Here is a 12,917-nt window from a genome sequence, read left to right on the forward strand (position 1 = left end):
TCAGATGTATTGTTGGTGAATATCTTTTCCCAGTTGGTTGGCTGTCTCTCTACTTTTGCAGCTATGTTTTTATCTGTACAGAAACTTTTTATTTTTAGGTAGTCCCATTTATTGAGTCTCTCTCCAATCTGTTGTGACCCTGGGATTCTGTTCAGGAATCTTTTGCCTATGCCTATGAGTTCCAGTGTCTCTCCTACTTTATCATGTAGCAGTTTCATGGTTTCCGGTCTGACATTGAGGTCTTTGATCCACTTTGAGTTAATGTTTGTGCATGGTGAAAGGCTAGGGTCAATTTTTAGTTTTCTGCATGTGGCTGCCCAGTTTTGCCAGCACCAATAATTGAATAGGCTGTGTTTGTTCCACTGTATATCTTCGGCTCCTTTGTCAAATACAAGTTGCCTGTAGGTATGTGGTTCTATTTCTGGGTCTTCTGTTCTGTTCCACTGATCTTCTGTTCTGTTTTTGTGCCAATATCAAGCAGTTTTTGTTATTATGGCTCTATAGTAGAGTTTGAAGTCTGGTATTGTAATACCTCCAGCATTGCTCTTTTTGCCTAGAATTGTTTTGGCTATTCTAGGTCTTTTCTTGTTCCATATAAATCTTTGGATTATATCTTCTATTCCCGTAAAGAATGTCTTTGGGATTTTGATGGGGATTGCATTGAATTTGTATATCAATTTTGGCAGTATAGCCATTTTCACTATGTTGGTTCTCCCTAGCCATGAGCATGGGATGTCTTTCCATTTCCTAGTGTCCTCTTTAATTTCTTTCGTTAGGCTTTTGTAGTTTTCATTGAATAATTCCTTTACATCTTTGGTTAAGTATATTCCTAAGTATTTTATTCTCTTGGGGGCTATTGCGAATGGGATCATTTTCTTGATTTGGCCTTCTGTTTGTGTATTGTTGGTGTACAAGAAGGCTACTGACTTCTGAAGGTTAATTTTGTATCCTGCCACTTTGCTAAAGTAGTTTATTAATTCTAGAAGTTTGGGAGTGGAGTTTGTTGGGTCACTCAAGTAGAGGATCATGTCATCTGTGAATACGGATAGTTTAATTTCTTCTTTCCCTATGTGGATCCCTTTGATGTCTTTGTCTTGCCTTATTGCTCTGGCGAAGGGTTCCAGCACTATATTGAAGAGAAGTGGAGAGAGTGGGCATCCCTGTCTAGTTCCTGATTTTAAGGTGAATGGTTCCAGTCTTTCACCATTTAGTATAATACTGGCTGTAGGTTTTTCATATATGGCTTTCACTATTTTGAGGAATGTACCTCTTATTCCTATTTTTTCTAGTGCTTTTAACATGAACCTAGAATTTTTTTTAAGTAAAACATATCTCATAGTATTTTGTGTTCAATGCCTGTTGAAACAACAATGTGGATATATTAAGTTACACAAAATATTCTCTGAGAATTTTCTGAGGGAGGCATGGTTGCATAAATGTGTGAATAGATATAACAATGAGCGAGTGTCTGCTCAGGGATATCTGTTGGGCCATAGGGGAGAAAGAAGATGCAAGAAGACTACTTGGAGTGGGTGAGATGATCTTGAAGGGAAGCAGGGTGTCAGGACACTAGAAGTGCTTTGATTGATGCCTGCCTTCTCTTCCCTGTCCACACCTGGGCTCACAAGGCCAGGGTGTGGGGAGACAGGAGCTAAATTCATGGTAGTTCAACCATGCACTGAAGGGAGTAAATGGTGTGTAGGAGGGTGAAGGTTTTATTCTTTCAGTTTCAGACATTCATTTAAATAAATACTGAGATGGGGAACATATATAGATTAAAAAAAAAAAAACCCAAGCGCCTTCAATTGGAGAACTGAAGCTTGCTCTGTGTGCAGTTTAAAAAAAAAAAAAAAAAGCTGACTGTAAGCCAAACACTAGTGGCTCACATCTGTAATCTTAGCTACCCAGGACGCTGAGATCTGAGGATTGTAGTTCAGAGCCAGCCCAGTCAGGGACATCTGTAAGATTCCTGTTAATCTCCAGTTAACCATGAAGAAGCCAGAAGTGGGAGAGAACCAGCATTGAGCAGAAAAAAAGCTAAAAGGCAGCCATTAGGCCTTGAGTTTAAGTTGGCATTAAAAAAAAAAAAAAAGAGGAAGAGAAGAGGGGAGTAAGAGGAAGAAGAAAAGGAGGAAGAAGAAAGAGAAGGGGGAGAAGAGAGAAACTGATTGTAGCAGAGAATTGGAGGTTTTTGTCATCTCTTCTTGTAATATCAGGCTGGGGGAAAGCACCAAAGCAGTCAGGTGGCTTTCCTAAGCTTTATCTGTCCATATGTCTTCTTATTTATATTGTTGTTATTTTATAGACCAAGAACCTGCTGACCACAACCAACCTAAAGGAAGATCCTAGAGCTTTACAAAGAAGAGAGCCATTTTCACACATGCCGTTATTTAAAAATCATAATTAACAACAAGAGGGCCAGGAGTTTGGCCTAATGGTAGCATGCTTGCTTAGCATGCACGAAGACCTGGTTTCGATTCCTCAGTATTCCATACATAGAAAAAATTAGAAGTGGGGCCCGGGAGTTTGGCCTAGCGGTTAAAGTGCTTGACTAGCATGCACAAAGACCCGGGTTCGATTCCTCGGTATCCCACATACACAACCAAGCTGGAAGTGGCAGAGACGAGACGGCGACGGCGACAGAGAGCGAAAGAAGCGAGCTGAGCTGAAGTGAACAGAGCCCAACTGAGTGGTGGCCGGAGCGAGCAGGACCGGAGCATGCGGGAGCGAGCCGGGCCAGAGCCAGCGAAGCCGGAGCGAGAAGGGGCCGGAGCGAGAAGGGGCCGGAGCGAGAAGGGGCCGGAGCGAGAAGGGGCCGGAGCTAGAAAGGGGGGCCTAGCCGGGCCGGAGCAGCGAGCGGGGCCGGAGCGAGCGGGGGCCGGAGCGAGAGGGGCCTGAGCTGGAGGGGGAGCCGAGCCGGGCCGGAGCGAGCGGGGCCAGAAAGAGAAGGGGGCCAAAAAAAAAAAAAAAAAAAAAAGACATCAAAGGGCCGGGAGTTTGGCCTAGTGATAGAGTGTTTAAAAAAAAAAAAGAAAAAATTAGAAGTGGTGCTATCACTCAAGTAGCAAAAAGGACAGTGCTCAAGCCCTGAGTTCAAATCCCAGAACGGGCAAGAAAACAAAAACAGAATACAAGAACAAAACAGAAACTTGCTATGTAGCCCTAGCTAGCCTTATACTTATGATTCTTCTATTTTAGCCTTCAAGGAAGGGGGATTATAGATATGCACTACCACATTTGGGAAAAAAAGAAAGGAAAAAATCATGCTTTGAAGAAACTCAGAAAGTATTAATGGGGAAAAAAATTCAATACCAAATCAGATCTGGAATAATAACACAAAAAAAGACATAAAGAAAGAAGACATCAAGAAAATAAAAAATAATTTTAAAAAAGGAACCTCCAGTTTAAAATTTGCCGGTGAATTATTTTCCTTCCTTATGGATGTATTTAGCAAAACTTTGACCCTTCCCATTTATACTCTCAGTCACTGAGAAAGTGAATTGGTCAAAGAGCCAGAGGAAAATCTAAGCTACTGAAATACACAACACCCACATCTGCTTAAGGAGAAAGTAGATTTGTTTACTGTGTAGTGCAATTCTAGTGGTGCTCAGTAGGTGGCACAATGCAGATTTTTCTCCCAACACTAACCGAGGTTACCACTGACATACAGGAGGAAGTGGTTGACTCTCCCACAGGCTGCCCAACTGAACCGACAGGCAAATTGCCTTGGTAAGCAAAATCTTATTTTATTCTGAAAAAGAAAATAAGTTTATCTAAGTTGCTAGGTATAGAAATCTCAAAAATTTCTATGTGTAAGTCCTGGAGGTTTTTCTTGGTGGGTTATATTTCTGCTATAAACCACAATTTCTGTGGTTTGAACTAACATTGCTTATCGCTCCCTAGTTCTAAACCAGAGGAAAGTGATTTTTTAGAAATTGTTTTTTCCCCTCCCCTTATGTATGATGACTGTGTCACAGGTATTTTCTGGATTTCCCACAGATCTACTAGTTGCTGTTTTTCCGTAACATTATTCTCTGCCTCCACCCTTCATTCAGATGAAAATATTCAGGGACCCAGGGCATGCTGTGGTTTCTAGATGGTTAAGTGTGTTCTCTGAGAGTTCATCAGTTAGAGTTTCCATTGTGAAACAGACATCGGAAATCCAATCTGACTGTGGTGTTTGGAGCTGGGGCCCTAGGAGGTAATTAGGGTCAGATAAAGAATGGAACTCCATGATTGAACACTGCTGGTTTTATAAGAAGCTGGGCACTGGTGGCTCACACCTGTAATCCTAGCTGAGGCTGAGATCTTAGGATCATGATTCAAAGCCAGCCCAGGCAGGAAAAGTCTATATGACTGTTATCTCTCCTTAACCACAAAATACTGGAAGTGGAGCTGTGGCTCAAAGTATGAGCTTTCAAAAAAGTTCAGGGACTGTGTACACTTTTAGAGTTCAAGCCCCTTAACCAGCACAAAAAAATAAAGAAAGCAAACAGAAAGACCGGAAAAGACACCTGTGCTCCTGCCTCTTGCTGAGAGCTGCCCTGAGCTGTGCTAGAACTTTTACCAACCAAACCATGGCCAAAATTGTGAGCCAGATACATGTTATCTCTTCTCTACTAAGTAGCCTGCTCAGGTATTTCTCTGTACTTACAAAAGCTAGAAGGGTAGAAGATATATATCAATTTCTTTTGCAGATAGCACTGTGATAAAGCTTCTCTGGTTTTTTGTTTGTTTGTTTTTTGCCAGTCCTAGGGCGTGAACTCAGGACCTGGACACTGTCCTTGGACACTTTTTCCTCAAGGATAGCACTCTGCCACTTGAGCCACAGCACCACTTCTGCCTTTTTCTGTGCATGTGGTACCAAGGAATTGAATCTAGGGCTTCGTGCATGCTAGGCAAGCACTCTACCACTAGCCCACAACTCTGGCCCCAACTTCTCTGTTTTGAGGGGCAGGTTTATTTTTAGCTTTTCCTCTAGCCTATTCTTATCAGATATACTTGCACTTTTTTTTTAGACTACTGAACCTGTTCAGGGAAGCTAGAACTTAGGTGAAATTTTAAGTTTAGAAAATGTCTCCCAAACCATATCCAGTGTTTGCACAAGACATAAAAGGGAATGTGTCTTTTTAAAAGAAAACAAGGAAACCAAGCAGAAGGCCCTCAAATTGTTCAGACCTTTCAACCTGAAGTGAATAGTTGTTTTCATAGAGAGAAAACTAAGTATTTGCAGAGCTGATCCTAACAATGGGCTAGATTGATTGTGTAAATATGATCCATTAAGACCAGTCAGATCATAGCTCTGCTGCCCAGAAAATCTAAACCAAGGCAATTGAAACATATAACTTCCTTGAGTGTTACCAGGGAAGCTAGAACTGTCACAGTCCCCCAGCAGGGACAAACACACCTGAATTTATTCTTTTAAATTTCAGTATCTTTTTGCTGTCCTCATTTTGTTAGACAAATAGTTTTGAGATTTTAATAAAGATGGATGTTAGTGAGGGAAATGGGTACCAAGACGTGTGAAAGGGTATCAATGTATGTGAATTAATGCACCTTCTATCTGGCAAATATCATGTAACCCTTTTACTAATTACAATAAAAAAAAAGAAAAAAAAAGATGGATGTTAGTGACTACTTTAAGATTTCAGTTAAATAATAATTGATTTGGGCCGGGCATGGTGGCTAATGCCTCCTAGCTACTCAGAAGGCTGAGATCTGAGGATCGAGGTTCAAAGCCAGCCCAGGCACTAAAGACCTTGAGATTCTTGTCTCCAATTAATCATTAGAAAAGGGAAGTGGGACTGTGGCTCCAGGCATTGGGTGGTAGCCTTGAGCTAAAGAACTCAGGGACATCATCACCTAGGCCCAGAGTTCAAACCCCATGACCCACAAAAAGAAGAAGGGGGCCGGGAGTTTGGCCTAGTGGTTAAAGTGCTTGCCTAGCATGCATGAAGACCCGGGTTCGATTCCTCGGTACCACATACATAGAAAAAAGCCAGAAGTGGTGCTGAGGCTCAAGTGGTAGAGCTCTAGCCTTGAGAAAGTCCAAGGACAGTGCTCAGGCCCTGAGCTCAAGCCCAAGACTGGCAAAAAAAAAAAAAAAATGAAGAAGAAGAAGAAGGAGGAGGAGGAGGAGGAAAGGGAAAGTAATTGATTTGGTTTGAGGAATTGAGACTATGATCTTCATTGATTTTTTAGCAAGCATGGTATATAAAACTTACAAATCCTGCTAATACTGAAAAGTTAATCTTTTGTGTTTGTGTGTGTGTGTGTGTGTGTGTGTCCATGCATGCAGGGCCTGGGGCTTAAACTCAAGGTTTGGGAACTGTCCCTTAGTTATTTTACTCAAGCTTGGTGCTCTACCTCTTGAGCCACAGCTCTACTTCTAGCTTCTTGGTGGTCAGTTGGAGATGGGGAAGTTTCATAGATTCTCCTGTCCAGGCTGGCTTCAAACTGTAGTTCTTAGATCTTAGTAGCTAGGATTACAGGTGTGAGCCACTGATACCTGGAAAGGCTTTGACTTTTGTTTTTCATAATCTGAGAACCTCAACTTAATGACTTTAAATAGAAGGGCAAAATGGGATCTGGGCATTTGAATGAATTAATTTAGCAAGTTATAAAAGGTGAAGATGTACTATCTTCTAATGCTTAGGATCAAACAGGATGGACATTTTCATGGCAGTTGTTATTAGGGGAACAAGGATAGTTCTTACCTGGCTCTGGGTGGGCAGGCTTAGGTGAAAAGAGCCTTTGAGTCTGACTCCAACACAGAATTTTGGACTCCATGTAGCAAACCCTTGAATCTTAGGCCCAACTACTTTTCCTTTGACCCAGTTGAAATACTGGCCTAAGCCTACCTGGGTATTATTTTGATTCTTATTATCTACATCAGTTCCTTTCCATCTCAAGAACCATAGGTGTTCGAAAAGTAATGCACCCATTACCTGATGAATGTAACTGTAACCCCTCTATGCATTACCCTGACAATAAAATACAATCATAATAAAAAGAACCATAGGCTGAATACTTTATAAACAGAACTTTCTTTTCACAGTTTTGAAGTCTGCAATTCTAACGTCACAGTGCCACTTCTAGTTCCGGAGAGAACTTGTAGGTTACAAATGGGCACCTTACATCCTCACATGAAAGCAAGAGGCCAGAGGTCCCTTTTATAAGAGCATGAATCCCATGCATGAGACCTCCACTCGCATGTCCTAAGAACCTCCCTAAGGCCTGCTTCAAATGCCATCCCATTGAGGGTAAAATTTCGACATACAATTGTTTTTGCTTGGTTTGGGGGCTTGAATTTAGGGCCTGGGCATTTTCCCTGAGCCTCTTTGTGCTTAAGGCCAGTACTCTACCACTTGAGCCACAGCACCACTTCTGGTTTATGAGTGGTTAATTGGAGATAAGAGTCTCTCAAGGACTTTTCTACCCAGGCTTTGATCTGCTATATTTGGATCTCAGCCTCCGGAGTAGCTAAGATTAAAGGCATGAGCCAGTGGTACCAGGCTTCAACATAAAATTTTTAGGAGGCACAAAAATTCAGTATATAACACCTACTTAAATGTGTACTTGTGTAACTACTTATTTTGGAAACTGGAAAGGAATAGTTGAGAAATTTCTGTATCTTTCAAAAATATCATCATAGGCTGGGAGTTTGGCCTAGTGGTAGAGTACTTGCCTAGCATGCACAAAGACCTGGGTTTGATTCCTTGGTATCACATAGAAAAAGCTGGAAGTGGTGCTGGAAGTGGAGCTCCAACCTTGAGAAAGCCCAAGAACAGTGCTCAGGCCCTGAACTCAAGCCTGGAGCTGGCAAAAAAAAAGGACTATATTTATGTTTAGCATGATGTTTGTATCATCTTCTCTCCATCATCCTCCCTCTATTTATCCTTTCCTTTTTCTCTCCTTCCCTTTCTTTTCTTCCTAACTTATTTTACTGGGTATTGAGCTCAGGAACTTTCTATTATTTTCTTGTTCAGGGTATTCATGAATACATTTGCCAGTGAAGACCAGACTTTCTTCCATGTTAGAAGTCAAGATAACCAAAGCATCATTGATCACCCCCTACAAAAAGGTAAGTCCAAGACAAGCTCTGAAAACCAGTCAGGTTTGCGTGAATAACTTGAACTTTTGTAGCACAGCGTTGTCTCTGGGAATTGAACTATTTAGATCAAACTATCATTTGAGCGGGGCGGGAGGGAGGAGAGAGGGACCCACTGAAGAGGAATTTGGCACTTTGCTGAAATTTATGGCTTTTTGCCTGAGGTTGTTCTATTGGGTTTGGGATTAAGTTCCTTAAGCAAGTGCTATGGGCAACTCCAGCTAAAAGTGGGGTGAGTGTGTGTGTGTGTGTGTGTGTGTGTGTGTGTGTGTGTGTAATATACCTCACTCTAGGGCTTATTCCAACATAATTCTTCCTTGCTTCATGTGCCAGTAGAATAGTGATGGCCGAATAATAGAATAGTGTAAGTTGATAACTTGAGTGATAGGTATAGCCTAAAACAATGTCTAACACTTCAGAGGGAAAATACATACTGGTGATGTTGGAAAGGAAAGAGAAGAAAGAACCTCCACTCTCAAGCTTCCAGTACCCCACTTCCTCATCACTCTTGAAATAGAAGTGTAACTTCATACAATGATGCACAAGGCCACATGTGATATTGTTTCTAACCCCTTTCTTTTTTGCTAGTCCTGGGGCTTAAACTAAGGGCCTGGGCACTGCCCTTGTGCATCCTCAAGACTAGTGCTTGAGCCACAGCACCACTTCTGGCTTTTTCTATGTATGTGGTACCAAGGAATGGAACCCAGGGCTTTGTGAATGCTAGGCAAGCACCCTACCATTAGGCTATGCTCCCAGCCCCTCCCAACCCCTTTCATCTCCATTTATCCCACACTAATACTTCCTTGTCTTTCCTAAGGTCAACCAAACTTTGGTCTTTCCATTGCTACAAGCACTCATCCCCTAGATCTTTCTTTGGGTGACTTGTTTACTTCATTCATTCTGGCTTTTACCCTTGTGTCTTCTTCTGAAAACAGTCTTTGCCAATGAATCAGTTAAAACTAACTACCTCCAAGTACCATCTTGTACCTACAATTACCTCAGCTTCATATTTCTGTGGGGTGTTAATCACTACGTGAAATTGTTTAGTCACTTATTAACAAGATCTTGTTTTAAGAAATTGAACTTTGTCTTTTTCACTGCTCTGGCTCCAGTTGCTAAAGCATGTACAGTAAATGATCAACAGATACTGTTAATCATCATGGAGAATGGATCCTCTCAAAGACCTTTAATTGTGATGTAATTTTAATTACCTTTTTCAAATATGGCCAAAGTTAGGCCTAGAGCACGTAATAATAGGTAATGTAAGAACGATCCTAACCAGCCACATGAGAGAACTCTCCAGAAAATCCTATCTAACAAGAAGGGGACCAGTTGAGCCTAATCCTGTAATTCTTAGCTACTCAGGAGGCTGAGATCTTAGGATTGTGGTTTGAAGCTAGTCCAAGATGAAACGTCCTTGTGACCCTATCTCCAGTTCACTAGTAAAATAGATAGACTAGAGACTAGAGGCATGATCTAAATGTTAGAATACTAACCAAGCAGATTTAAGCCCAAGGACTCATGGATGGACACACACACACACACACACACACACACGGTGGGGGGGGGGAGGAGAAGAGAAGAGGAAATAAAAGGAGAGGAGCAGGGAGGAAGACAGGGAGAGAGGGTGGGAGGGGGCTGGGATTAGGATATGGTTAGGAAGTAAACATTTCTTTTGGAAAGAACCACCCTCAACCCATTATACTATTCATATTAAGAGTTGTTTAGGATCAGGAGCATGGCCTACTGGTAGAATGCTTGCTTAGCATTCACAAAGCCCCGAGTTCCACTACTTGGTACCATATACACAGAAAAAGCCAGAAGTGGTGCTATGGCTCAAGTGGTAGAGCATTAACTTTGAGAAAATCCAAGGACAGTGCTCAGACTCTGTGTTCAGGCCCCAGGACTGGCAAAAGAAAGTTGTTTGGGCTAACAATTATTTTCCCATGTGTCTATTTACCTAGTTTCAGGTTGAATAAACAAAGAATGCAGCCTTCATTTGCTATGCCTCCAATAAAAAATGTTGATGTCAGTGATGCCCAGTTTAATATAATAATTTAATGTGAATTTATCTTCTAGGATTCGTATCCATGTTAAGATGCTCTGAAGAACAGTAACTACCTCAGGAATGCCTAGTGTTATGAAATGTCTGAAATGAAATCTAGCATCTTCTATTGCCTCATCATCTTTGTCTTAATACTTCTCAAGATCCAAATATCTGATGAAAGTGAATTTAGGGTTGACATGTCAAAAGCAGACCTCACCCATGTTCCCCAAGACTTACCTGTGAGAACAACCACCTTAGATCTATCACAAAACTACATATCTGAGCTGCAGACTTCTGACCTCCGCCCACTACCAAAGCTGAGGGATTTGATCATGGCTCACAATAGGATCCAGTATCTTGACGTCAGAGTTTTCCAGTTCAACACAGAACTGGAATACTTGGATTTGTCTCACAACAAGTTGAGGATGGTTTCTTGCTACCCCACAGTGAGCCTCAGGCACTTAGACCTCTCATTTAATCCATTTGATGCCCTTCCCATATGCAAAGAGTTTGGCAATATGTCCCAACTAAAATTTCTGGGGTTGAGCGCTAATCAGTTACAAAAGTCTAGTGTGCAGCCACTTGCTGGCTTGAATGTCAGTAAGGTTTTGCTGGTTCTAGGAGATGCTTATGGGGAAGAAGAAGACCCTGAGAGTCTTCAAGACGTCCATACAGAGAGTCTACATATAGTTTTCCCCACCAAGAAGGAATTTCGCTTCACTCTGGATGTGTCAGTCAGCACTGCAGTAAGTTTGGAACTCTCTAACATCAAATGTGTGGAAGATAAAAATCAATGTTTTCATTTCCGAAGTGTTTTAGCAAAACTTCAAAAGAATCCCAGTTTATCAAATCTCACCTTAAACAACATTGAAACAACTTGGAATTCTTTTATTCTCATCCTGCAGTTGGTTTGGCATACAACCATTGAATATTTCTCGATTTCAAAAATGCAACTCCAAGGTCAGCTTGAGAACAGACCGTTTTATTATTCAGGCACATCCCTGAAGGCTTTCTCTGTACACCATGTTGTTAGTGATGTTTTCAATTTCTCACAAGGTGATATCTACAGAATCTTTGCAAATATGAATATCCCAAACCTCACAATGTCCGATACACACATTATCCACATGCTTTGCCCCTCCCAAGCTAGTCCATTTCTGCATTTGGATTTTTCAAATAATCTCTTAACAGACATGATATTTTCAGATTGTGAGCACCTAATTAAGTTGGAAACGCTTAATTTACAAATGAATCAGTTAAAAGAACTTGTAAAGGTAACTCACATGACCAACAAGATGAAGTCGTTACAACAATTGGATATTAGCCAGAATTCTCTAAGGTATGATGAAGATACAACTGCTTGTTCTTGGACTAAAACTCTATTAATTTTAAATATGTCTTCCAATACACTCACTGACTCTGTTTTCAGATGTCTGCCTCCCAAGGTCAAGATTCTCGATCTTCACAATAACAGAATCACAAACATCCCCAAGGATGTCACCCATTTGGAAGCTTTGCAAGAGCTCAACATCGCTTTCAATTCTTTGACTGACCTTCCTGGCTGTGGTCCCTTCAGCAGCCTCTCTGTGCTCATCATTGACCATAACTCACTGTCCCACCCATCAGCTGATTTCTTCCAGAGCTGCCACAAGATTAGGTCGATAAATGCAGGCAACAACCCATTTCAGTGTACATGTGAGTTGAGAGAATTTGTTAAAAACCTAGGCCAAGTATCAAGTGAAGTGATAGAAGGCTGGCCAGATTCCTATAAGTGTGATTATCCTGAAGGAGCTAAAGGAACCTTACTAAAGGATTTCCACTTGTCCCCACTATCCTGTAACACAACTCTGCTCATTGTCACCATCGGGGCCACCATGCTGGTGTTGACTGCTATTGTGACTTTCCTCTGCCTCTACTTGGATCTGCCGTGGTATCTCAGGATGGTGTGCCAGTGGACCCAGACCCGGCACAGGGCTAGGAATGTTCCCATAGAGGAACTCAAAGCAACTTTCCAGTATCATGCTTTCATATCATACAGTGGGCAGGATTCTGCCTGGGTGAAGAGTGAATTGCTACCAAATCTAGAGAGAGAGGGTACACGGATTTGTCTCCATGAGAGAAACTTTGTTCCTGGCAAGAGTATTGTGGAAAATATCATAAACTGCATTGAGAAGAGTTATAAGTCCATCTTTGTCTTGTCTCCCAACTTTGTCCAGAGTGAATGGTGTCATTATGAACTCTATTTTGCCCACCACAATCTCTTCCATGAAGGGTCTAATAACTTAATCCTGATCTTGCTGGAACCCATCCCACACTACTCCATTCCTAGCAGCTACCACAAACTCAAAACTCTCATGGCCCAGAGGACTTACTTAGAATGGCCTAAAGAGAATAGCAAACATGGATTGTTTTGGGCTACCCTAAGAGCAGCCATTAATGTTAAGTTGATGGAACAAGGAAAAGAAATGAATCACACTTTACATGTGAAAGGGTATCAATGTATGTGAATTAATGCACCTTCTATCTGGCAAATATCATGTAACCCTTTTACTAATTACAATAAAAAAAATTAAAAAGAAATGAATCACACTTTGAACTAAAAATGTTGCTAAGTTTTGAAGTTACAATGCTAGTTTGCATCAACATAAATATAAGTTCAACTTTATGATGTAGTTAATGTGTACTTCCAGATCCCAGTTCAACCTTCTATATGGTCATTAAATTTAATGGTATGCTATAAGTTGAATTTAAGTAGTTAAT

At 41.3% G+C, this 12,917-nt stretch overlaps 1 protein-coding gene across 1 annotated transcript; it reads left to right on the plus strand.

Moving 5' to 3' along the window:
- The first annotated feature begins 3,555 nt into the window (after positions 1-3,555).
- Positions 3,556-12,690, plus strand: Tlr1 (toll like receptor 1). The gene is made up of 3 exons (XM_090344086.1): positions 3,556-3,729; positions 7,989-8,083; positions 10,190-12,690. The coding sequence occupies exon 3, from the start codon at positions 10,256-10,258 to the stop codon at positions 12,662-12,664; it is 2,409 nt and encodes an 802-aa protein (XP_090200212.1). The 5' UTR covers positions 3,556-3,729; positions 7,989-8,083; positions 10,190-10,255; the 3' UTR covers positions 12,665-12,690.
- Positions 12,691-12,917: the final 227 nt, after the last annotated feature.

This window comes from Megascapheus bottae, chromosome 13, assembly GCF_031878675.1.
Source record: "Megascapheus bottae isolate mThoBot1 chromosome 13, mThoBot2.hap1, whole genome shotgun sequence".
In the NCBI taxonomy this organism is placed as follows: Eukaryota; Metazoa; Chordata; class Mammalia; order Rodentia; family Geomyidae; genus Megascapheus; species Megascapheus bottae.